The sequence below is a fragment of the Dioscorea cayenensis genome, chromosome 6, assembly GCF_009730915.1.
Source record: "Dioscorea cayenensis subsp. rotundata cultivar TDr96_F1 chromosome 6, TDr96_F1_v2_PseudoChromosome.rev07_lg8_w22 25.fasta, whole genome shotgun sequence".
NCBI classification, from domain to species: Eukaryota; Viridiplantae; Streptophyta; class Magnoliopsida; order Dioscoreales; family Dioscoreaceae; genus Dioscorea; species Dioscorea cayenensis.
Window position 1 is genome coordinate 18,289,667 of NC_052476.1, and position 26,301 is coordinate 18,315,967.

Sequence of the window (26,301 nt, forward strand, 5' to 3'; positions counted from 1 at the left end):
TCCTTTTAGCTATACACTTGAATGCATTATCATATGAGTGTGTGTTGTCCTTGTGAGTATGACATTTACATATCATAGTTTTAACCTTTGCAGTATGTGAAACCTGTTTGTCTGAGGCAGTACCTTTTGTGTCCATGTGAAACAAATTACAATGAGCTTATGGACAGTTATTAGTTACAAAGATCCTTGTTGCAGTTCCTAACCAACCAACTAGTAGACATTTTAAAATAGCAGTTTTCAAGGTCATGGTGAATTGAGGTTGAGTACAATAAAAGCTTGTAAAAAACAGCCTTCTTTTTTCTAAAGCTTTTTCAGCTTCAGATTCTGAAATCTTTCTAAAGATTGTCGGGGAATTCTTTTAGGTTGATCAAACCGAAACCTTTTGGTTGGTGTTATGATTATAAACTTGGTGTGCTTGTTTTTCCTTTTGTTTTTGTCCTATTGTTGTTTACACTATAAACTTATGGACTCATGAATGACAAAATGCACAAGGCAGTTTGAGGTGCTCAGCATGCCAGAATGAAGTAGTAGTCCCTGTATTTTTCTTGTGATCCTTCATTTTCTACTCTTGTGTGCATTTGTCAAGATTTATGATGCTTGTTGAATATCATATTTTTGGGGGTTTCTGTTCATACACTTTTTAGTGGGTGCTCCATTGTCATCCAGATTGGACCAGTTCTGCTTCTCCTAGCTCCCTTTCAAACTCATGCATAAATTTGAGTCATTGTCCAGCTCTTTACCTTTAAATTGAACTCTTTCTTTTTGGGGTTATTGCATGCTATAATTATTCTTCCTTTATTTAAATTGATACATCAGCATGGAATAGTTAATTCTCTAAATATCAATATAAAAGCAATGTTCAAACATTCTAAATTGTTCATTATGTCAGATTAGCATCCAACTTTGCGGATCATCTCTTGATTGCTGACAGCATTCAGTTATTCTAGAATTGTCTCTCTACAAAAGATACTGATGCCAGAAAGAACTTAGTCAGTATCATTACTCTTCTCTATATTTGTTCCATCAACTTTCATTTTTTTGCTCAATCAGCAGCATAATATTGTGTTTTTTTGCTCAACACAATATAATGCTGTGCACTAACATTTCTCTTCTTTGAGCTGCCTTTACATTTTGTGTTTCTTTGATTTTTCATACTACAATGCAATGCTTTACGATAACATTTCTCAAAGACTTCTTTGAGCTGTCTTTACATCTTGTGTTTCTTTGATATTTCATACTAAAATGTTTCTCTTCTTTGAGTTGTCTTTACATTTTGTATTCATTTGGTGGTTTCATCCTACAATGTATGATGTAAACTAACATTTCTCTTCTTTGAGTTGTCTCTACATTTTGTGTTCCTTTGATGTTTCATCCTTTATTATTTTCAGCACATTTTCACATTCTTAGCTTACTGCATTATATATGTTTCCTGATTCTATTCCCGGTGCTGTATATTTAAATTTTTATAGAAGAAATAAACCTATTAAAAAGAAATGGCCAGATAAGAGATTGAATTAATGTATAGGGGAAAGGTTTGTTCCTTTTTGTTTTATATCATTGTATTATTATGAGGTTCAATATGTAGAGTAGCATGTTTTTCTTAGTGTATTGGCTTTGCTCCAATATATCAGTTAATGATGGCAGTATATCTGATCATTATGGAATTTCTTTCTTTTTTTCTTTTTAATCTTAATATGTTATTTATTTATATTACCCATGCATATAAATTTTAAACGAATTAGGATCCTGAGTGATAATGCTATATATATATATATATTGTGGAAAATGAATATTTATATATTTATATTAAAATTTTGTTGCATATATAATCCTAAAAAAAAAAAAAAGAAATTACATTTTAATTTCGATAAAATAAGTTTGTACATTAGAACAATTACTAATATTATCCTTCTTGGTGCAGAGTTTAATTTCGATTTTCCCATGATATCCAACAGCAATAATAGTTGAGCTTTTATGTATGTATATATATATATATATATAAATATTTTGAGAGCTTTTACTAATATAATATTTTGCTATATATATATATATATATATATATATATATTATGTATAGCGACAATTGTAGTTTATTCATGAAAGTTATGCGTTGCAATTGTTGTGGTGTCTCGAATGTTGATACCATTAAGGGTGCATCGTTTGCTTGCGAATGTGAATGGAATCGGGAATGAGAGTAGGGAATGAGGAATGACAAATCTGTAGGAATAGAAAATGATATAGGAAATCTGTGAATGAAAACTGCATGTGTTGGAAGAATATTTCATTGGGAATGAAAAAGTATGAGGAGAGTATGACAAAATTACTTTTATACCCCTAATATGTATAAATCCAATTACATAAATAATTTTTTTAAAAAAAAGATTTTGAATGTTATTATTAAAAATAATTATTATTATAATTAAATATTTAAATTAAATATCTCATTTTAATTATTATTAGTTTTAATTATTTTAATTAAATATTTAAATAATTAATTTTTATATAATTAAATCTCAATAAGAGAAAGTGTTACTACACTCTAATTATTATAATTAACAATTTTAGTCAATAATTTTTATTTAACTAAAATACATGGATGCAAAAGTATAATTTTAATAATTTTAATTTAATTAAATATCTTTTATGGGCAAAAATGTCATTTTACTTTTATTATTATAATTATATATAAATAAAAAATATTTTTTATTTTAATTATTATATTTAATTATTTAATTTTATAATTTTATTTAATTAAATATTCAAAGGGCAAAAGTGTCATTTTACTTTTATTATTATAATTATATATAACTATAAAATATTTTTATTTTTAATTATTATATTTAATTATTTAATTCTATAATTTTATTTAATTAAATATTCAGCGCAAAAGTGTCATTTTACTTTTATTATTATAATTATATATAAATATAAAATATTTTTTATTTTAATTATTATATGTAATTATTTAATTTTATAATTTTATTTAATTAAATATCGAGAGGGCAAAGTGTCGTTTTAAAAAGTTAATACTATCATTACTCCCCTTAAAGTGTGTCATTCCGATCTGGGAATATATATGTCTACTACAGATACTATTCATTACCTAAGCACATTCTATTCCCATTCTAATAGTTATCCATCCAAACACTGGGTAGTAAATTCTCATTGATAATGATTACCATTCTAATAGTGTTTATTACCTCCATCCAAACACACCCTTAGGGTATTATTTAATCTGTGATTTCTAACCTTAACCCATTATATTTTTCGCTTATTAAATATTGGGACTTTAGTTGATTGTTCACCGATTTTACCTTATTGTACAAATAATTACACCTAATTTTATAAATACAAAAACCACATCTTAAAAATAAAAAACCTTGAGGTTTTGCAAAACCTTGCCAAATACCTCTTTCATTTCTTTTCTTTGATTTTCTAGATAAATTATATATATATATATATATATATATATATATATATATATATATATATGTTTTTATAAATGTGAATTAGGGGTGAATCCTCAATCTTTCCATAATGAGAATTTCAAATCCTTTACATTCGGTTTAGGAAGGAAATAAAATATTCAACTCTCGGTAAAATACATAAATTATCGTTGTCATAAAACTTGATTTGTTTTATAAAATGCTCAAAAACATCTAAATATATATATAAAGAATTAAAATTTATTCATATCACTAAAGAGTAGGGAATTATTGTTCATATTTCAGCTGACAGATAAAAAGCTTTTTACACTGCCTGTTTCGTCTTTCTTAATTCATACATACCATTGCATTTAGCAAAAGATATATCTATGAATGAACTGCAGTAATTCAAGTTATAGTGAACAAATGGGTGTCAAAATCAATTACTACATAGACAACATACTTCATCAATCAAGCCAAAGAAAAAAGTCCATAACAAACAAGGTCTATAAATAATTGATGCAAAAATTTCGCTGCTCCGATAATTCACACATGTTTTGTAGCGCTGATCTATAAAATTACACAAACAAAATCAACACAAGCTATTGCATATTCGACTTTTGAAAATCTCATTTAATGAGTACAACATATGTTATACTCATTCAAAAGAGAAGGCACACATTGTAGCTTTGGAATCTAGGGAACCCAAAGTCACTGAAAATTCTCTTCGCGTACAACATCGAAAAACGATGGATTAATTTACAACTCGATCATGATAAAATTCGAGAATGTTTACTCTGGCTGTACATACCCTCACATTAGCAGAGAGTACTCGCAGTCAACCAAACGGGTAAGGATTTCCTGGCAGCTTGGTCGCATATCAGGTTCTGCCCAACATTCTACAGAAAATAGATATACAAAATTCCAATCAATGAGTTAATCATGAAATTAGTGAAAAAAATAGTAACACGATAACATATGCTTGCTACACTGAAGTACCTGAAATCAGCTTCCCGATCGGACCTTCAGGAACTTCCAAATGTGTTCCTTTGTTAGCTACCTCATATACAACCTAAACCGGTGACATTACACCACACACACCAAAAAAGAAAAACAAAGGTTTCAAAAAATCATTAAGATTAACACAATGCTGCTCTTGTAGTTTGATCTTGTACAATTACTCAAGGCATGACTTACTTTAACTGCTGATATGCCTTCCCAAGGTTTACTTAGAGTGCAAAGCTCCCACATTATTACCCCAAGACTGAAAATATCACACTTTTCGGTGATTGGTTCATTGCGGATGAGCTCTGGAGCCATCCATTCCGGAGTTCCTGCAGATGACTCGTCTCTCATTGGAACATCAGTCATAAGTCTGGAGAGGCCAAAGTCACAAATTTTAACTGTCCAATATTTGTTTACGAGGCAATTTGCACTTTTCAGATCACGATGGACTATTTTCATCCGGTGCATGTACATCAACCCCTTCAGGAAGATAAAAATTCAAATGAAAATTCAGTTTGAATATTTAATACACATGTATGAATTTCATACGTTTAGGTTGATGACAAAAGTTGGTCAATAGCCAATAAATAACAAATTAAATTGCGGTGAAAATGTGGGAATTAGGGAAGATAATAAGACACTATCAAATGTTCAGCTTTTCAGTTAAAGATGAATATGATAATGGTGGAAGTTTTATGATGTGCAACAAATACACCTTTATAGGTTTTCCTAGTGCCTCTTCATGTATGTATAAATGAAACTTGAAGTTTCCTACATGCAGCGGTAAGCATGATATATACCTGAATGTGATATACCATGTATCCCATCAAAATAACATGATAATGCAAATAGAGAATTGGAAGTCCCGATAGGCAAGGCAAGGTGAGACAGAAGAGCAGTTAAAGTTCAATAAAATTCACTTAGCGTTTTGAACCGTAAAGCAAGTTAAGCAGGACTTTGTAAATATTTCATGGCTGAAAAGAAAGAAATTGCAAAATTTCTTCTGTATCTGATTATTATGGTAATGAGTAACATAAATTCCAGACTAAGACTGAAAAAAGGCTGTAAGAATGGCAATCAAAGTGAGAAGGGTTTCATGGTGATCAGATGAATGGATTATCATTAACAACTAGGGAATATCACCATGCACCCCCTAATTACCTTCCAAGGGAAGAACCTACATTAACCCTCAAAGCGGCTTCCTTAACAACACAAATTTCAATGCCACATAGTTTCTTTTTCTTCTTTGAAAAAATTCAACAAAAGTTAGAATATACTTATGTGCATTGCTATAACATTATACACAAGTGCCGATTTAAGGATCACAGCACATTTGTCTAAGCACACATATTTATGTGCATCCATAAGATCAATCATCAATCTAGGGTTAAGCCCATGATGTTTGATGAACAATAAAATCATTCTATTAAAAGAGCAGCAGCATGTCACAGTATTTCTAGAGAATTAATAAAAGAGAGATCCATGTGAACAATGAAGTCTATAAGAAATCAAAACAATTTCTAAGTGGGAAGAGTGCGTACTACATGAACATATGCAAGCGAACTAACATTGACCTTCACTGATATTAATACAACATTTGTCATATTCAAGAGGAAAGGATCAGCATAGCATGTCTACTTTCAGGTCCTCAGATACATACATACCCTTGAGAGCCACGACAAGAGTGATTGAACAGCATTATAATCAGAGAATCTTCTATAACTCTGCAATACTAACAATATATACATCCATAACTTTCACAAAGAGTAACGGCAGAGGGTCAAGTGGAGCACCTTAGACATACTATATATAGTATTTAGGTTAGCTGGTTACTGGTTCCTAGTTGCTTGTCACTTGATCAATGACCTTTCAACATTAGACTTTTTCTACAAACTGAATATAGTCATGCTAAACAGAATGAAATTGCAAACACATGTTACATATTTGTTAGAATAAGCTTTCTGTGTTTTTTATATATCATCCTTGAACTATTCAGCAAAGAAAATTTTGACTATAACTAGATAATCTGCATCAGCTTCCAAAAAGGAATTCCTGGAGTTACTTACTACAAGATAAATCTTGGCATATCCATGGACAAACTAATCAAAATTTCTTGAATCTATTAACCTTAAATGAAAATTTCTGAAATTAAACAAGCATTATACTAGTATCACTGCAATTGGGGAAGTGTGAATAGCTCTTTTGATCAAATACTACAATGACTGAATCCTGCAAAATAAGTCTGGCCTGTTAATTCTCATTAAAAGTCTCAGCAGATAGGCATAAGCATACATCTAGACTACAAAAAAAAAAATGACAAGAACATCTTAAGTTGCATCTTTGCAAGATAGAGACAAGAAACGCAATTTAAGAAAGCAGCATCTCACTTGCAGATATCACGAATAAATTTCAGCTTCTTCCGCCAACTGAGATTTTTCTTCTGGCCACTCATATGGATGAGATAATACAACGAACCCATCTCCATGTACTCGGTGACCATTGACAAGTGGGGAGGCTTCATACATGCGCCAAGGAATAATATAACTGCAGATAGCGATATGCATAAGATAAGCTTAGTACATATCCTTGTGATCCATGTAGTTTTTTCTCTTTTTTCTTTCTTAGAGCATATAGATAACAATCAATGTATATTCTTCAGCACAAAATAAGAACCACTGGATGGCTGCAAGAGAACAGTAACTCATGAGCTTCAGTGTAGATTTTTACCATTTGGATGCCGGAGATGGCTGACAAAGAATTGAAGGATAGTCAGATTACATAAACATATGAATGAGGAGCTTTAAATTTTTCTCTCAAGCAGCAACAAGATGGTACCTCAGAATGGATATTTCATTGCAGAAATCTTCCATATTCTCAGTTGTCAAATCTTGCTCCAGAAAAACTTTGATGGCGACATCTGTACCATTCCATAAGCCACGGAAAACTTCTCCAAAGAACCCTATATATTTTGGATGTACACTAATAAATATATAATATTCTTCATACCTCAACAAATAACATGAGATTGTTTATTTCAAAACTGCTAGTAGTACCATTTCCAGGAAAAAAACATCAACTCCGGAACCAGGACCTAAGCTTCACCCAGTTTCAAACATTTTAATGACTATAATTTTACTATCCCGATTGATGCATGAATCTTTCACAAAAGGTATGAAAAAGTTGCATCTTCAAATTGGTCTTGTTGAGAAAAAGCTTATCTGTTTCCATATAAAAGTTAGCCAGTGAAGTCATTTTTAGCTAATAAATATCTAGACCAAGCCTCAATTGTTCCATCTATACCAAGTTCACAACAGTAAACTGCTCACAAAGTGGGTTCATATTTAGAGTGCACAAACTTGAGGGCAGAAAATTGTTCTCCTTTATCTTTCATGTCAGGCGACACAGGAACCTGCAAACTATGTGAAATGACGATATGATAAAAAAGCCATACTTGAAACTGCACATTACTGTTTAGTTTTTGATGCCGCAGTCTCTGCTAAAATGTTTCTCATGTGCAAAGCTCCACAAAGAAATTGTTTCTCCATCGCCACTAATATTTCCTTAAAAGTCGTTGACTCAAAAAGCTTTTTACTTTATCAAAATCTCACTCCCTATGAAAGCCAATCTGATTTGAAGAGGTGCCAGATTTCTTTCCCAAAAATGTTTCCTGGTGACTATGACCCAGCTAACAAAGGTGTTTCTCTTCGTGACTAATATTTCCTTGAAACTGCACATAACTGTTTAGTTTTTGAAAAATGCTGGCAGTCTTTACCAAAATGTTTCTCATCAAAGCCCACAAAGGTGTTTCTCATCGTCACTAATATTTCCTTAAAATGTTTTGACTCAAAAAGCTTTTTACTTTATCAAATTTTTCATCCTTGTAAGCTAATCTTTGATTTAAGAGGTGCCAGATTTCTTTCCAAAATGTTTCCTGGTGACTATGACCCAGCTAACACTCTTAACTTCAGTCATTTTTTCTTTACAGAGAATGGGTGATGCCTTCAATGACTGTGCATATCCCATTTTACTAGAAACTTGTAACCAGAATCTGGCAGTAGGTTGATTAACTAAAGCAACAGTAACAATCAGTTCTTGCTACAATATCTTCCAAAGCTAACTAATTGTTTAAAAATGATTCATTTTGACATTATAAATCTCTTGCCACTAGTATTTAGAACAAAGTAAAGAAATGATAACATGAGCCATTTACACAATCCAGAAATATTTTATACAATAGCAAGGCAAAAAGAGTACTTACCTATTCCAACTCTTGTGCCAACAGTTAACTCTGAGAAATCAATATTCCATTCTGCAAAAGGTACTAGAGGCTTATTTAGGAAGGATGACGATTGTAATACTTTGTTCCATGTTGATATGAAATCTTCTTCACTTAAAAAGTCAGAAGTTCCACTTCTCTCAGGAGTCTGATTTCTGTATTCCTGAGGAGATGAAGGTAATGAAATTGCTTTCTGAGAAGAATTTGTATGCTTCTTTGAATTGTCGTGACCCCCAGATGGTTCATTCGGTCTTTCTTGATGACTGCTAGCATGAAAACTTGACGCCTAGAATACAGACAGTTGCATAAGGCAGATTCAATATTTGACAAGATGAAACAAACACAATGTTCCAGTAATAAAATCCTATGTGATCGAAAAAGGCAATTTATAGTTTACAAAAACGAGGTAGATTGAAAGTCAAGGTGAAGATAATACCATCAAATTTTAACTTTACATCACTAATTCTGTTTGAAATTAAAAATATCTAATAATAAGAATGATTATGTAAATAACATTAAAGAGCCTACCTTGTTTGTCAAATTCCTATATCAAAATGGATAACTAGCATGAACCATGCCCTTATCACATAACTGCATGAACTTGATAGGATTGAGAATAAAGAATTGAAAACGAGTAATATAATCATAGTCAGTGTAACTAAGGAGGATTTAAGATTGATTGCATGGAAGATTATAGAGTTAGTACTAGAAGTTATAAAACTATTAGTCACATTATTTAGCAAGAAGGTCGAATATGCTTTGTATAGATAATACACGCTTACACATATATACAATATGCAGTTTCAACACACTGCTATACTGGTGACAGAATCTTGGCTACCAATAAAGCTACAAGTAAGCATGCAACCGAATTTTGGCCATTTAAAAGATATCCTTGAGGTTAGTTAAGCTTATTTATTCACATAACTAAAGAAGAAATATGAACAGCAGAGATGAGGCAAGGCAAGGGCAAAAATAAGATGTTTTCATAAAATCCAACTAAATTGGAAAGGAATTTCAAGGATAATTATTGATATGCATGCTAGAAAGCACAACACTTGATATAACTATGGTGGGCCTCCAATCTTGATGTCAGCAACAAGGACAAAGGAATCCATGGTATCACAATCACTTGATATAGCTTCCTCAAAGGCAGACAGTTTCAAACCACGTCTCTGCCTGTAGTTCCAAAGAGAATGAAACAGAGGCTTTGATGCCGTTATATTTTTTGTCTTTTTGCTCAATCAATCAACTTTTATTATTCAGTATGGCTCCAGTTATATAATAACAAAAAACTTCAACAACAAAAAAAATGTAGTCCATCAGTGAGGTTCATCTCAGCCATTAAACTTTGCAAATGATAAGCATAATAGCATCCTTATCCTATTACCAACATAACTGATTCTCCATAATTTTTAGCATGATGCCATAAGAGTTAATTGAATAATTAAGGCGTACTTTAGGTGCATCCGATAGGGAGGCCTCTAAATGTAAAGTTTATTTGACCAAATTTTATATGTTGAATCAGAAGTTTTTCCATATCAAGTTGAGAAAGACAATGGGCTCCAGAATAGCAACATTGGAATAAAGTATGATATTAAGACTGCAATGACAAATTTGACTCTGGATGTCTTAAATTATCCACTAAAGTGAATCTGTAAGTAACTCTACAGGATTTGATCCATCATCATTCTCCGGTTGGCTAAAATATAAATTTGAATTCTATCTCTGGGAAAAGCCAAGATGCATGGATCACAAGTAATTGGCATTGTTCTATTATGCATACCAAATTCAAATTTATCTTAATGTTCAACATAAAGAAAAAAGTCCTTTTACAATCTTCTAATTTAATAGAAACTCAATTATTAACAAATAAGAAAGCACAGACACAAAAAGTGAACTAAACATACATTTTTTGGTGAACCTTGTACATTATTTATGTCCATTCTTGAATATGAATTCAAATGGTCTTCACCCTGATCCCTTAGGAGTCGATTTTGCTTCAGTGTTTCGTTCATCATTCGAACAGCCCTGGATTGGAGTTTTACAAGGAAACTGTGAGAAAATGGTAGGCAAAAAGCCAGACAATCTTGGTAATTATCAATACCATATAAAAAGAACAAAGCCCCCTGAACTAATAATGTGTAGATTTAAGATTTAATTGTAAGTGCAAAAATCATTAGATAAAATCCAACGCAAAAATAGAATAGCAGGAAATGTACTAGCGAAAAATTTTGTATTTTCAATTGTAAGTGAAGAAGTTATATAATACGACAAATTAGACCCACAAAAAATTTCCGAGTTATGACAATTTTGAACCCCTATTTTCCCCAGTTCATTATGATCCATCAAAAGGTTTAGTTTTCAAAATAAAAACAAATTCATTAAAGCTTTTGATGAGCAATCACAGTGTGGCATATAAATCAAGAGTCCAACAGATTATTGCTAAATGCATCATAATACGAAACTAGCTGGAAACTTTTTGCTGGTACTCTTATTGCCATAAAGGCTCGAGTGGAGTTAGCATTGCAGCATGTTTGGAGCTACTAATATTTTCTAAAATAGTTGAATAGACCTTGGTAGACCCAAACCTTAAAAGTATGCATTATAAGTGGGGTGTGAATTAGGTCAGTTCGGTTATAACCAAAGTCAATCACCAAATAAGCAAACTAAACGAAATTCTGAAGTTGAAAAAAAAAATTATAAAAATTATAAAAAATTAAAATTTTAAAAAATAAAAAAAAATTTAAAAAACCACTAGTAAAAATATTATTATTAACCATGATTACTTATTAAAATTAAAATGAAAACAAGGAGATGGCCGAAGATTGTGAATTGGGATTAGAAATGGCCGAAAAAAATATTACCCTTTTTTTTTAGATATTAAACATATTTAAATATCTTATATTAATATTATACAATATAATTCTGAATTTTGGTTAACCAAAGTTAATCAAAAGTTTAACCAAAAATCGAATCCTGACTGGATAGTGAACACTCAAGGATTTTCCTTATTTACTGAAAACAAAGAAACCAAACAATCCAAGCCAAGGAGACCAGAGGACACTATGGCAGAAATAAGGACTAAATCTAGCTTATAAAAGCATGATGGTTGGGCTAATAATTTGCTAATACAAAGAATGGAAGCTGCATATAGAAGACAAGAACTACAAGAGTTTTAATATAGTTGAATAAATCAATCTAGGATAATAATAACAAAAAAACCTGCATAGATGAACAAAGCCAATCTAGCCAAAGAAGACATTCACCTCACAATATCATCACTGATCTCAGGGGTGATGCTAATGCTTCTTCTTCGTATCCTACGAATATCAGATGTTGAAGCCCCATCAGACCTGCAAGTGATACAACTGTAGCTCATTTTTGGCCATAAAAGTCATTAACATGGTAAGATGAAACACAATTTCTAAACATTGTGAATATTTACCACAAAGGGTATATGATTGCAAAAATGTACAGCAAGAATAAACATGCGCCAATCTAATAATACATTTCAATCTTGCTAACACTACAACAATTTGTTGTGTTTCTAATGAAACCAAGTAATCAGAATGTTAAAAAAAGTAAAAATAAATATAAAAATTTTAAAAAAACCAACAAACTAAGAACAGGTTGGAACTACTGAAAATTTATACAGGAACATAAGGGTTTTGTAATATAAAAGTAGAGTCCATCCACAATAAGAGCTAATCAGCTCTGACGAAAGAATTCAGTAATTCACTAACTGTGGTGCAACATATCAAAGTAAGCTGAGACACCAAATTCTGGGACTTATAAGTGTCTTCAGAATTCTTTCAGAGAGCACCAAAAGGCACCTTCTACTCAAATCATTTTAAAGAATAATAGATATACAATCACACCAGACTTGGAGCCAGCTAAAATTAATTCACTAATTGTGGCCCAACATGCCCAAGTAAGTTGAGACAAAATTCAGGAGCATATTAGTGTGTCCTTAGAACTCTTTCAAAAAGCACCAAAAGAATAAACCTTCTACTCAAATCATTTTGAAGAACACTAAATACGCAATCACCCAAGTTTTGAAGCCAGCTAAATCCACTACATTCAGCATCTAATCATGTAGCAACACAATCAAAAAAAGAATTAGCTTTCTTCTCGTCGTTCTCCCAAGTCCCATCCTTTTCTTCATCGGCCTCTTTGCCCCCATTGCCATGGCAAGTGGGGGAGATCCCCCGCCTCCTTTCCCGATGGGGAAAACCTGGGCGGATATTGCTGCGACGGCTCTGAAGAGATCTGCTTCATCCCCGTTGGTTGAAGGGCCGGTCCTGAACAAACTGAAAGCGAGTACTTCAGAGTTTATCCGGATGGACCGTGATACTATGTCGAGGGCGAGCTTACGCTTCCAGAACACTCTCTACAGAAAGTTTTTCGGAAAAGCTCCTCCGTTTGAGCAAGTCAAGGAAATCCTTAGCTCCAAATGGAAAGATCTAGGCGCTGTTCAAATATCAGACCTGCCAAATGGTTACTTGTTGATCCGTTGTGAGAACCAGGACTCCATGAAACGCCTGATGTTTGAGGGTCCTTGGGCGGTGAACGCATCGTATCAGCCTAGCTCCGTGGCAACCTTTTCTCGAGCGTGCCTTCACCAAGCTCTCCACAGTAGCGATCCGGATCCAGCTATACAACCTACCCATCGAGTTCGGGATGGGGAGTCTTTGGAGACGATGAATCGCTTTGTTTGGTCGACTACTTTAAAAATTGACGAGTTTACTTCATCGTTATCCAGGTCTAAATATGCAAGGATTTGCGTTGAAATCGACCTCGCTAAACCTCTAAAACAAGGCTTTTGGATAGGAGACGAGGATCATCGGGTTTTTGTGGTCGTGCTTTACGAACGTCTCCCAACGTTCTGCTACAAGTGTGGCATCGTAGGTCATGGGTCCAACAACTGCAGCCGCCGGAGCTCGGGGAGTACAGAATCCTCCTCTCCACCCCATTGCAACGGCATGATAGGTCGGCAAAGGCAGGAGGTCAGGGAGGTTCTGAATCCGACGAGTGAAGGTATGGAGGTAGAGTTGGACCCCACACCGCGGACATTTCTGGATGAGCCGGTTAGATCCCGAAAGAGCCGACTAAGAGTGACTACGGGCCTCGGATGTTGGTATCGAGGAGACGAGGTCGCGGCGGAGGCGTGGTGGCGCCCGGGTGGTTCCGGGAGGTTCGGGATCACGCGGCAGCGATATGAACTCACGTGACCCTCGCCTTTCTCATCCCAACGCCCTCGATCCCCGTGATAGGCGACGCATGTGTGACACGTGGTTCTGTGTCATGGAGAGGCAGAGGAGGCTCGGTCTCTGGGAGGGCACGCGTCTCCAAAACGCCTGTTGATGGAACGATTCTTTTCTCTGACAATGCTGGCCCCGGGTCCCTAGAATTAAACCCTGATTCTGAAATCCTTTTGGATAAAGGGTCAGAGGGAGGCAAGGCACCATATGTTTGCAGGGCTTCGCATCCCGAGGCTCCTTTGGCTGTTCCCCAGGTCGCTAATAATAAAGGAAAAGAAGTCATCTCTGAACAGCTGGAATCTTCTGGTCTATCCCCCATTCTTCGTACCTCCACTCTTTTGAGAGGAAGCTCAAAGGGTAAGGACCCTCCGGTGGACCATCAGAAGATAGTAGACAAAGTTCTCCTAGCCTTGAATCCGGCTCCTCGGGATTCTAGTGACTCAGATCAAGACATGAGTGACTCCGAAGATGCAGAAGATGATTCAGTGGGCACGGAGGATCCTATGGAGCCGGAGGACTCACTGACATTGATGCAGTTTCAGAGCAACCATCGCAAGGAAGTGTTATCCAGAAAGATAGCCCAGAATCAGATGACCTCTCACAAGAAAGGGAGGGTCGTAGTTGAGGGGGAAGTTCCCTGAGTCTCAGCTTCTTAGTTTGATAAAGTTTGCTTGTTCTCATGTCCAAGATCCTTTTTGTGATCTTTTTCATGTTCTGTTTTTTACTTGGTTTCTTAATCTTTTCCATGATCGTAGATCGTACTAAATTTATCTGCTAGAACTGTAGGGGTTTATCAGGCCGCGATACCATGTCCAGGATTCTTCATCTCATGAGGAAGTACAAACCTGTCGTTATTTGTTTGGTAGAGACTAGGGCTAATGATGCCAGGCTTCAAAAGTTTTGTTCTAAACTCAAGTCTCAGTGGATGTGGGCAGCTATTCTTGCAGAAGGTTTTTCTGGTGGGATTCTCACTATCTGGAACCACAAAATTGGATATGTTACTCCCCTGGTAAGATCTAGGCTCGCTCTGCATTTGATTATTACTACAGATTAACATAAGACCTGGATTATTTCAACTGTGTATAATGCTAACACTATCCAAGGTCAATGCATCCTCTGGAAAGAGTTATCAGGTATGAATGCGATTAATATTCCTTGGTTAATCCTGGGTGATTTTAATGCAGTGATTTCTCAGGAAGAGCATAGAGGTGGTAATCATTATTATTATAAAAGGAAAGCTGATGTGTTTGCTGATTTCATTGCTTCTAACAATATGCTGGATGTTAATTTCATAGGCTCTCAATTTACCTGGTGCAACAATCAACATGGATTAGCTCGACGATGGGCACGCCTCGATCGTTGCCTAGTTAATTTGGTTTGGGCTAATCTTTTTGATTCGTGCTTAGTTAATCATTTGCCTAGATTCCTCTCGGACCATTCTCCTTTACTTTTAACGTTAACTCCCCGTGATTACTGTAAAAAGAAAACTTTTAGGTTTGAAAATTATTGGTTTGAACATGTGGGTTGCCATGATGCAGTTAGGGAAGCTTGGAACTTCACTCCGAACTCGAATCCTTTGCAAGTTGTTACTCACCTTCTCTCTCGTACTAGACGTAAGATTCTAAATTGGAAAACGGAGGGCATACAACCTATTGATGCTTCAATTGAGAAACTGGAGAACTTGATCCTGGAGACTGAGATAAAAGAGGGGACATGTGACAACATTGATATGTCTCCGCAATCTCTTACTGCTCTTTACAATAAATTATCAGCTCTCCACAGACAGAACAACATTAAATGGGCTCAAAGGGCCAGGCTCTAAATTATTGGTTTGAACATGTGGGTTGCCATGATGCAGTTAGGGAAGCTTGGAACTTCACTCCGAACTCGAATCCTTTGCAAGCTGTTACTCACCTTCTCTCTCGTACTAGACGTTGTTGGAGAAAGGAAGAAAAATGCAGCAAAAACTGCTGGAAAATATTACTCCTCAAGGACTAGAAGAGCTTACTTACTTATTTTCTCAAACTTTTCTTACATATATCTAGCATAAAGTCACTAAAGAAACATACAGCTGGAAACATGGAGAATAGATACAGATATTTTAATAATCTAGAAACAAGACAAGGCACTAGATTAGATAGGAGACAACTTCAAGACATGTGAGAGTTCCAAGACATGTGAGAGTTCCAAGAACTTTCACTAACTCACAAATTACTTTCACAAATTCCCCTCCTAATTTGTGAGTTGGAGTTGCTTCTTATGCTTCTCAAATTTTTCTGCTGTAATAGCTTTGGTAAGCATGTCTGCTGATGCGTCATGTGTGCTTAGAAATTCCATCTGAATTTCTCCTTTATGAACTAAATCTCTGATAAAATGAACTCTCAATTCAATGTGCTTGGATCTGGCATGAAAAACAGGATTCTTTGACATTGCTATTGCGATATATTATCACAATAAATCACCGTGAGGACCATCTTGTTTCTGCCCAAGATCTTCAAAGGATTCTTCTCAACCATACAGACTTCACATGCGACCCTCGAGTGGGTCTGAATATTCGACTTCAAATGAAGAAAGCAACAGATTTCTCTGCTTTTTGAATTCCAAGCAATTACATTTGATCCAATGCGAAAAATATAAGTCTGAAGTACTCTTCCTATCATCCGTAGATCCACCCTCCCAATCACTATCGAAAATCCAATTAAGGATCTTTTGGATTCCTTCATGTATTTGATTCCAAGTTTCCTGGTTCCATTCAAGTATCTTAAAATTCTTTTTGTTGCAGCAAAATGTAAAGTGCTTGGAGAACTTGAAAAACCCGGAAACCATGTTAACCGATTGCATGATATCGTGTCGGTGTGAGTGAGATATAACAGAGAACCAACCAAGCTTCTAAACATCGCATCATCAACCTTCTTAGCTCCATCTTCCATCTTGACTTTCATTTTACTGTACCAAAGGTGTAGCTATAGGTTTGAATTCTGCATATGAAATTTTTACGAGAAGATCAACCAAATATTTTTTTCTTGAGATATAAAAGATTTCTCCTTCCGTTGCTTTCCACCGAATCCCTAGGAAATATTTCATCATTCCCAGATCTGTCATCTCAAATTACGTCATCATGGAGCTTTTAAAATCTGCAATTAACTTCAAATTAGTTCCCATGTAGATAAGATCATCAACATAAATGCACACTATGATGAGATTCTGTCCATCCTTCTTTATATATAAAGAAGGTTCATTAGGGCTTCTTTGAAATCCATTTTCTTGAAAGTAATGGTTAATGCGGCTGTTCCACGCTCTTGGAGCTTGCTTCAAACCATACAATGCCTTCTTTAGCCGATACACCTTTTCTTCTTTTCCTTTGATTTCAAAGCCTTGAGGTTGCTCAACATACACTTCTTCTTCAAGCTTTCCATTCAGAAATGCTGATTTTACATCTAGTTGATAGACTTGTAATTCAAGTTGTTCTGCAATGGCTTGAAAATTCTAATGGTTTCCATTCTTACCACCGGAGAAAATGTCTCATTAAAATCAATCCCAGGCTGTTGTGAATAACCCTTTGCCACCAATCTGGCCTTCAACTTTTGAATGCCTCCTTCATTAAATTTGGTCTTGTAGACCCATTTCAGCCCTATAACATCTTTGTCATTTGGAAGATCTACAAGCTCCCAAGTATGATTCTTCTCTATCATGACTATCTCTTCCTCCATAGCTTTCACCCAACTTTCATCCTTTGCAGCCTCTTCATATTTCTGAGGTTCACATGAAAATAATGCAAACTCATTAGTAACATCAGCATAATGGCTTGTAAAGTCACCATACCTGTCCGGTTGTTTTTTATCACGAGTAGATTTTCTTAGAACAGGTTCTGCAGGTTCAGGACTGACATTTATGGTGTCTGACTCTGAACTTTTAGAAGAAGAACTGGAATTTTGTGATTGACAAATCTGTCCTGCTTTAGAACTTTCGGCAGGAGCAAAATCAGAAATATTTCTTGCATTTGGAGAGCTTTCCTTCCACTCTAAGACTGTCATTTCATCAAATATAACATCTCGTGCAACAACCAACTTCTTATTCACAGGATTAATCAATCTATAACCTTTTGATTCATCACTGTAACCAACAAATAAGAACTTCTCTCCTTTCTCATCAAATTTATCCTTTGATGGAGATTTGTTAAGAGAATATGCTGGACAGCCAAACACTTTAAAGGTTACTAACTCTGTGGCTTTCTTCCGATCCATGCTTCATATGGAGTCTTGCTTCTTACCGCCTTTGTGGGAGAGCGATTCAAGATATAAGGCTGCAGTATGAGCTGCTTCGCCCAAAGAATGTTTGGAAGATTTTTCCTTTTCAACATCATCATGCAGCCATTTCAACAATGGTGCGGTTTTTCCTCTCAGCAACACCATTTTGTTGAGGACTCCTACTCCGATTAGCTGCCTTTTTAATCCCTTCTTTTACGCAAAAATTCCATAAATGGGTGATATATGAATTCTCCACCACGATCAGTTCTTAAAGACTTGATTTGGAAGCCACTTTCCTTTTCAACAAGAGCCTTGTACTCCAAGAAGATACTGAATGCATCTGATTTCTGATTCAAAAAATAAATCCAGATCATTCTGGTAAAATCGTCAACAAATAAAAGGAAGTACCTTTTTCCTCCAAGAGAAGGGGTCCTCGTAGGACCAAAGATATCCGCATGAACGAGCTCTAAGGGAGCTTTGGCTCTCCATGCTGATTTTGGAAAAGGGAGATGATGCATCTTCCCATATATGCATCCTTCACAAATTTTATCACACTTTTGAATTTTCGGTAGGCCAATCACCATCTTCTTTTGTTGTAGCAAATGCAGCCCTTTTTGATTCAAGTGGCCATATCTCAAATGCCACAAATTAGATTCATCCTCTTCAGCTTGCAATGCCATGTCTTTAGAGTATGATAAGGAAAGAGGAAAAACTTTATTGGTAGTCATCTCCACCTTGGCCATAAGAAAGTTGCTTTTAGTATCAAAAATTCTGCATTCCTTGCCTTCAAAATTGACTTGATATCCTTTCTGAATCAGCTGGCCAACACTTAGCAAATTGTGAGCAAGATTAGGCACATATAAAACATCATGAATGTACCTTTGCTGGCCTGTTTTGGTGTTAATAGCAACAACACCCTTTCCTTGAATCTTTTCAGCCTTTCCATCTCCTAAAATCACTTGATTGTTGATGCTCTCATCAAGCTCCACAAATATCTCCTTATTCCCAGTCATATAGTTTGCTACAACCACTATCAACAAACCATACTTTATCTTCTTTTGTTGAAGCATTCAAACAAGTAAGGAAAACTTGCTCTTTTTCATGTTCTTTTGTAAAATTGGCTTCTTGCCTTTTCTCCTTTTTGGTGCCGTGATCTCTGGGGGTGGTTTGGGTTTTGCGTTGTTTACTATTCTAGGTGAGGTCATCTGAATGTCGCCAGATCCGAGATGGCGGAAAACAGTCATTACAGTGCCTTGCAGTTCTCTCCCTCAAGATGAGTGCCCATTTAGTGAAACCTTGCCGTGCAGAGACGTAGAGACATGGACTGATCACCCGTGCAGATTTTTGTTTAGGAAAGGAAGAAAATGCAGCAAACTTCTTTGGAAAATATTACTCCTCAAGGCTAGAAGAAGCACTTCTTATTTTTCTCAAACTTTTCTTATCTAGCATAAAAGTCACTAAAAACTGCTCATTTTGAAACATGGTGGAGAATAGGGCCAGGAAATATTTAATAATCCCAGAAACAAGACAAGGCACTAGATTAGATAGGAACTTAACTTCAAGACATAGGGAAGTTTAGGAACCTGCCAGGGGATTTCCAGGGCATGCTAACCACGAAGAGTGCTCACAGGCGCCAGTTCAAATTGGAAAGCTGGAGGGCATACAACCTACAGTGCTTCAATTGGGCTGAGACTTTGATCAGAGCCCGAGATAAAGGAGGGGCGGTGGCCAACATTGTGTAACCCTCCATGATCTCTTGCCTAACAACACAATAAATTGTGAGCTCTCCCATGAATGAGGGCCTTCAAGTGGGCTCCCAGGGCCGGGGCTCACGATGGGTTCAAGTGGGTTGTGATAACTCTGCTTTTCTTTAATTCGGTTCGGCTTTCCGTAATCATTATAGTTCTATTACTAACATTATGGATATGGATAAGCACTCTTCCTCTTTGATCATTTGGGTATTTCCTACTTACTTATTTTATTAGTTTTTCTGATTTATGGAATGATAGAATGGAGGCCTTTCTCATCTGCAGAGCTCATTGATTCCTTCCGATAAGTTCTCGAATATCGAATCCGGGGAAATTAATTAAAATTAGCAAAGAAAAGAAATATTTGGCTTTCTTGATCTCTGGCCAGATGAGTCCGGGACCCGATAAAAGCTTCCAGCATTAGTTCTTCCGTTTTATTGGAATGATTGGAACTAAAATTTTTGATCAGACACTCTTAATGTATGCCTAGATCACGGGTAGAACTCATGCTCGTTTTGATTCCTAAGATCTCATCCCGATTAGTCCTCGACTATACGTCCTATTTCTTTATACAATGCTATAAATTGTTGAAAGTTCTTGCTAATCGTTTAGAAGGGTTTGCCTAAATAATTACAGGAAAAGAGCGGTATGGTTTGTTCCATGGTAGGACTTTCTTTGATAATATAATTACCAAAGTGGCTCGTTTTCGATTGTATTGATCTAAACCACACAGGATGTTGGTTAAATTAGATATTGCTAAAACTTGCCCAAACCCCGGTAGAAATTTGGACTGCAATTCTTGTTACAATGTCTAAATGGGGTTCCACAGCGGATGGATAAAATTTGGATTCATGGCTTTGTGTCACTTCTAACTTCTTATGCCACAATCATTAACAAAACTCCTTCATGATTCAATGCTAGTAGAGGTCTCATGGAGACGCTTTGCTCCTTTCATTTCTTGTTGCTCAAAACCTTACAATGCTCAGTGCCACTTACATTTCAATTTGATGGGTTTCCATTCTAGAAGCAGTAATAATTTCAATGCATGATATTGTCGGATGACACTATTCTTATCATTTAAAGACTCCTAAATAAATCATTAGAAATATAAAAGGTGTCTTACTTATTATAGTGATAATGTAGGGCAAAGTTAATAATGATAAATCGGATGTCTTATCCAGTTAAATAAACATACATCTAACGTTTCAAATATTGAACTATAAGTCCAAGGTCTTTCTATCAAATGGGTCTGGATTTCTCCTAAAGTTAACCTCTCTTGTTTCAATGCCATGGTGGGCAAAGTTGAAGTCGATCTCCTTTTGGAAAAAATCTAAGTTCCATTTTGGGAGATACATCATGTCAATTCTCTGTTTTTGAAATTCTTTCCTCTCCTATCCTCTCGGTGTATGGTTCCTAAACTTTGTTCTTGATGTATATCCAAAATTTGAGGACTCTGTTTTGGAGCTAATGTTATGTCGAAAAGGCATGGTTCAATCTGTTGGGATAGAAACAACTTCAACCGTTAAAGTTGTGATTCGTAACTTGGGCCTTGCGAAATGTTCCTTATAGCTAAAATGTTCTTGCAAACTTACTTAATGACATTTGTTGGTGGGTTAATTTATTGGATCATAAATATGGATCTTTTTGACGCATATAGCTTAGATTTTATTCACCTTTCAAGTACTCATGGTTTCAAAGGTGCATGTACCGTTAAAGATACCAGGTGCTCCTCTTGGATGAATCATGTTAGTCGGATGCCAGGCTTGGCTTCTGAAGACCCTTGGTATTTTTGAGAATCCACTTGCTCTCGAATGACATATTTAAACATGGATGTTGACTTTTGGATGACATCAAATTTCCTGGGCTTTTAGTAGACATTCATTGGGATATTGATAGGTTTTACATGGTTTTTGGCGATATTATTAAATGATAGCATGCTTAATGATGTGTAGTAGTAAGGACGCAATGGGTAGATTGCAGGTCCCACAATTCTAGAGGGTCCAAAGTTTCTAGTAGAGTTTAGTGTTTTAATCAAAACTAGGGTTTAAATGCTCGATGGGAGGGTGGGGGCCAAAATCGGGGCTCAAGGACACAGAGTCAAGAGCACTTCTTATAATTCTTGATGCATAATGTTGTTAAAACGAGGAGAATATTTGTCGATGCGAATCTGGGCTTTGATCCATGTGACTGCACGCAGTCTGTTTACAGAACAAGCCCGAACATCTTTCCTTACGCCATAAGTCTCAACAAATCGGGCTCTTATCGAAACAAACATTTTGGCTATTAATGCCATGATTACTTGAGTGTTGGGGCTGGATCATATAAGTTAGCAGTGTGGCTTTCCTTCCCTTTCCGGTCAGTGATGCCTTAGCAGTATGGTTTATTTGCGACCCGGATGTAATATGATATCGGGGTTGGAAGAACTAAACACCCACTTGGTCTCCCATTAGAGCTTGAGCATATCGGGGAGTATTTCATACTCTTCCTTTCAATTCTGAAATAATATTATCATGAATAATTTCTCACATCTGGGATTGTGTTATATTTGACTGCCTATGCTTTCAAATAAAATTAACTAATGTAGAGTTTTTTGATTCTTGAGTGCCCAGATTACGATTCTAGAATAGTTGCTGGGTAGCGGTGGGTGCAGAGCTACTACTTGACAATAAGCGGCTACGAGGCCTACCACATTTGCTTTGCATACACACATAATTGGAGTTTCGGCGGCAACATCAAAACAATTCTTGCTTGGGGTAAAATTCGTCTCGACTTTCGGCAGGATTACCTTGAAGATTGGCGGATTGCTCAGTGACTTCCAAATGTTAAAGTTTTCTTCATGAGATGAGATTACCATTAACTTCCCAACACATCCCACTTTGTGTTGGAGCAGTGCACATCGATAGCTTCTTCATGTGTTAACATCAACATGAAGTTTGGTCTTCCTAGAGGCGGAGATCTAGCAAGATGGTTGGTAGGAATTCTAGGAAGCTAATGGATTTTGTGGGTCTTGGTTATAACTGTTTTGGTTTTGAATTCTTTGTGTTAGTGGTTTGATGTAATTTGACCCAGATTGCGCTCTTGTTCTGTAATCGAATAATTGCCCTTGTTTGTTTTAGTTATTAATAAAGCGACTCTCGAGCTCCTTCCCTCAGAAAAAAAGATTTTTTAGGAATGTATTTATGATAGTCCATTTCTAGAAATGAAAAAAAAAAAATCATTGTTTGAGTTTGAAATTTAGGTTTCCATGACAGATCCCAAGTTATGTATGTACCAATATATATATATATTTATATATATATATGACAAAAGCAATAACCAAAAACTAATAAGGAAATCAAATCAGTAGTTGACCAATGAAAAGAAAAAAACCCGCTAATTTTTAAAAACTAAGAACATAAGCTCTTATTCCTGAAATAAATAAATTGCTAAAAAAATTATAAAAAAAAAATTGCATCCACCTAATCTGCAGAAAATTAGATGGATAAAAAATAATGCTTTGTAATAAAGTTATAAAAATCAGTTCCACTCATATATACACATCATCACATACTCAAAAGTAGAAAAGTGAATGAATTGAGACATCCCAGACAGCAATCACTTCTATGCCGTAAGTATCAATGAGCTCACGATATTGGCATGTGAAAGTTCTACAAAAAGTTGTAGCATGAAAAAGCCAAGCTTCAACAATTCATTTAGTTTAAATTAAAACTGACTAAATAGGTTTAAAATGAAAACTATTTCATGTACCTTGATGTGGCCACCCCATCAGCGTATTCTCTAAATGATTGCCTGTCACCACCAAGCATGGATCTTGCGCGTGCTCTGGATAATGGATGCTCTGGACTGCAAAAATATGGTTGTAAATAAGCTAACAATGCTGAATTGGCATTTTGCGATGCACACCCACAGATAAATACATACTATATATATACACATAGGTACATTCAAACATATATACATACAATGAGAGGAAATCAATTCAATATTAGAATCATGCCTACAAATTTTTCAAACAATTAAATTTGCAGTGCATTGCACCTGATTCGGAAAACTTCATCACAACTTTAACAATTAATAAAACCAAAATGCATAGGATGAGTTATCATCTAGGTAATCAGAACCGAACTGGACCTTTGAACCAGAGAAGGCCAAGGTTCAAGGGTCAAGATGTCCGACCGCAGTCTAACCAGGTTGAACCGGATTTAATAAATAAATTTAAATTTAAATTAATTTTTAAATCAAATACACAATATTTCAGACAAAACAAGTCTTGATTCCATATTTAAAACACAACATTTAACAACATTTAAACTAAATCCATATGAAACACTAAATAAAATGAATCTCATGAAATCTTTCAAACATTAAAATCAAATCCATAAAATTAAATCCATATGAAATACTAAATAAAATGAACTCGTAAAGTTTTTCAAACATTGAAACCAAACCCATAAAACACACTAAATAGGTAATTCTCAACAAAAGATACATTTAGATAATACTATGCAATTGCATAAACTAACTATGAAAGTTCAAAATGCATAGTTTCATACACAAAAAGTTTTTCTCACATTAAAATAAAATCCACACAACACATTAAATAGGGAAATTTCACTAGAAAGTTCCTTAAGCAAAATCCACAATTCATGGTTGATGTTGTGGTCAACCCTCATTGTCATCTCTTTGCTCCAAGTATTCTTACTTTGATATCGCACGGTCTTACTTTGAAATTAAAGGGCCTTTTTGGCTGATACTGTAAATATCACTTTAATTCATCTAGCTTGCCATCATTTATGATTTACATAGATAAACCAGTCAATTGCAAAATATATAAGACAATTAATAGAAAAACCTATATATATACATATATATTATGACACTAGAGTTGAGTTTGTTACTATAGTGTTAGTAAATGAAAAAGGATATATATAAACAATGATTTCGGAAATTTATATAAAAAATGAGCTCTAATTACTCTTTAACATGTGGCAAATATGAATATATATGACTCATTTGAACAGGTCTAATATATAAATTAAAACAAGTATAATCCACACTCAAATTAAGATGTGTCATGAAATATGCAAGATCAAATCTATGAGGAAACAAATTTCAACACCAAGGAATGAGTCTTTACTCTTCAGAGTAGGAACTTCTAATAGGTAGAGATGCTTGACGGGGAGGGGGCGTTAGTTGACGGGGAGAGAAAGGATGGGCAATGGTTGCCGGTTGGTGCTTAACACGGGGAAGGAGGTTGAGTTGACGGGGATGGGCGTGCTTGCACGGGGAGGGTCAAAGAGATGCTTGACGGGAGGGAGAAGATGGGTGGTGCACCGATGCCACGATGGTTGATGGTTGACGGGAGGGAGAGGATGTAGCTAACTTGGATGTTGGGTCACAGGAGGAAAAGAATCCCTTATTTTGATATTAGGGCTTCTTTTTTTACTTTTTAGTTGATTGTTGAAACCATGTGAACCAGCTTGATTCATCCGGTTCACGGTTGAATCAGCCGATTGATCTGGTTTAAGACAAGTTTTTTTACTCAACCGGTTTTGTGGATTGAACCGGCCCGGCCTAGTCCTCGGGTCCGGTCCAACCCGGTTTTGACTACCTAGGTTATCATACACCCATGCATGTCCAGTTCCTATTCTTTTGAGGAAGAGGATCGGGGCAAACCCACTAGAGACAGGGGGCGTGCACTGGCCTCGGTGGAACAGTGGGGCATGACGGGCGCTGCAGGGGGCGAAACCACCGTGCACAACCCATTTGATTGCACAGCTCAGAATGCCTCTCGGTAGAATCGAGACTCTCACCACTCGGTGAGGAGCTCTGTCGGCGACCGTGTGCACCAATGGACCGAAGTTCCTATTCTAACCTTGACAATGTGGCAACTGCCATGAGCATTTAAAATACCACTACAAATCCTTATGATACCAGGAGCTCCTCTTAGAAAATACTAATAGGAGGACAATCAAGCTGGGAGATCAATAAGCCACTTCATAACAAAAGATAAATGTATAATTTAAATCAAAATTAGTAAGTATAAAGCTTATCATGTAGTTTGCTAATCTCAAAGCAACCCATGTGTGGTATGAATCGTATGATCACCATCCTCTAACATTTTCTGAGAATGCCTTCTCTTGGAAATTTTGCTTCTTTAATTCCCTGTAACTTCATTGTCAAAGATAAGGACCGGACCTACAACTACACCTTAATAATAATCTCTATAAATTCACTGTAGTTGCCAGGTACAACATTGTAGATACTTGGTGCATGACTTCAACATTAGGAACGAAACATGAAAGCTTGATCACTCATCAAATAACAGTCACCCTA

The 26,301-nt window shown here is 35.6% G+C and overlaps 1 protein-coding gene across 2 annotated transcripts in view; it reads right to left on the bottom strand.

The window, feature by feature from the left end:
- Nucleotides 1-3,905: 3,905 nt before the first annotated feature.
- LOC120263379 (serine/threonine-protein kinase EDR1-like) overlaps nt 3,906-26,301 on the bottom strand; it is a 30,329-nt gene continuing 7,933 nt past the window's right edge. The window contains exons 7-16 of one of the 2 annotated variants that reach the window (XM_039271247.1): nt 23,713-23,808; nt 11,976-12,062; nt 10,617-10,737; nt 8,689-8,992; nt 7,266-7,389; nt 7,158-7,177; nt 6,818-6,974; nt 4,623-4,911; nt 4,425-4,497; nt 3,906-4,324 (exon numbers count right to left, since the gene is read on the bottom strand). In XM_039271247.1, coding sequence (XP_039127181.1) covers nt 4,239-4,324; nt 4,425-4,497; nt 4,623-4,911; nt 6,818-6,974; nt 7,158-7,177; nt 7,266-7,389; nt 8,689-8,992; nt 10,617-10,737; nt 11,976-12,062; nt 23,713-23,808 — 1,357 coding nt within the window. In that variant the 3' untranslated portion in view covers nt 3,906-4,238. Of the gene's footprint in view, nt 4,325-4,424; nt 4,498-4,622; nt 4,912-6,817; nt 6,975-7,157; nt 7,178-7,265; nt 7,390-8,688; nt 8,993-10,616; nt 10,738-11,975; nt 12,063-23,712; nt 23,809-26,301 lie in introns of those variants that run through there. The other variant, XM_039271248.1, reaches the window with a different exon arrangement.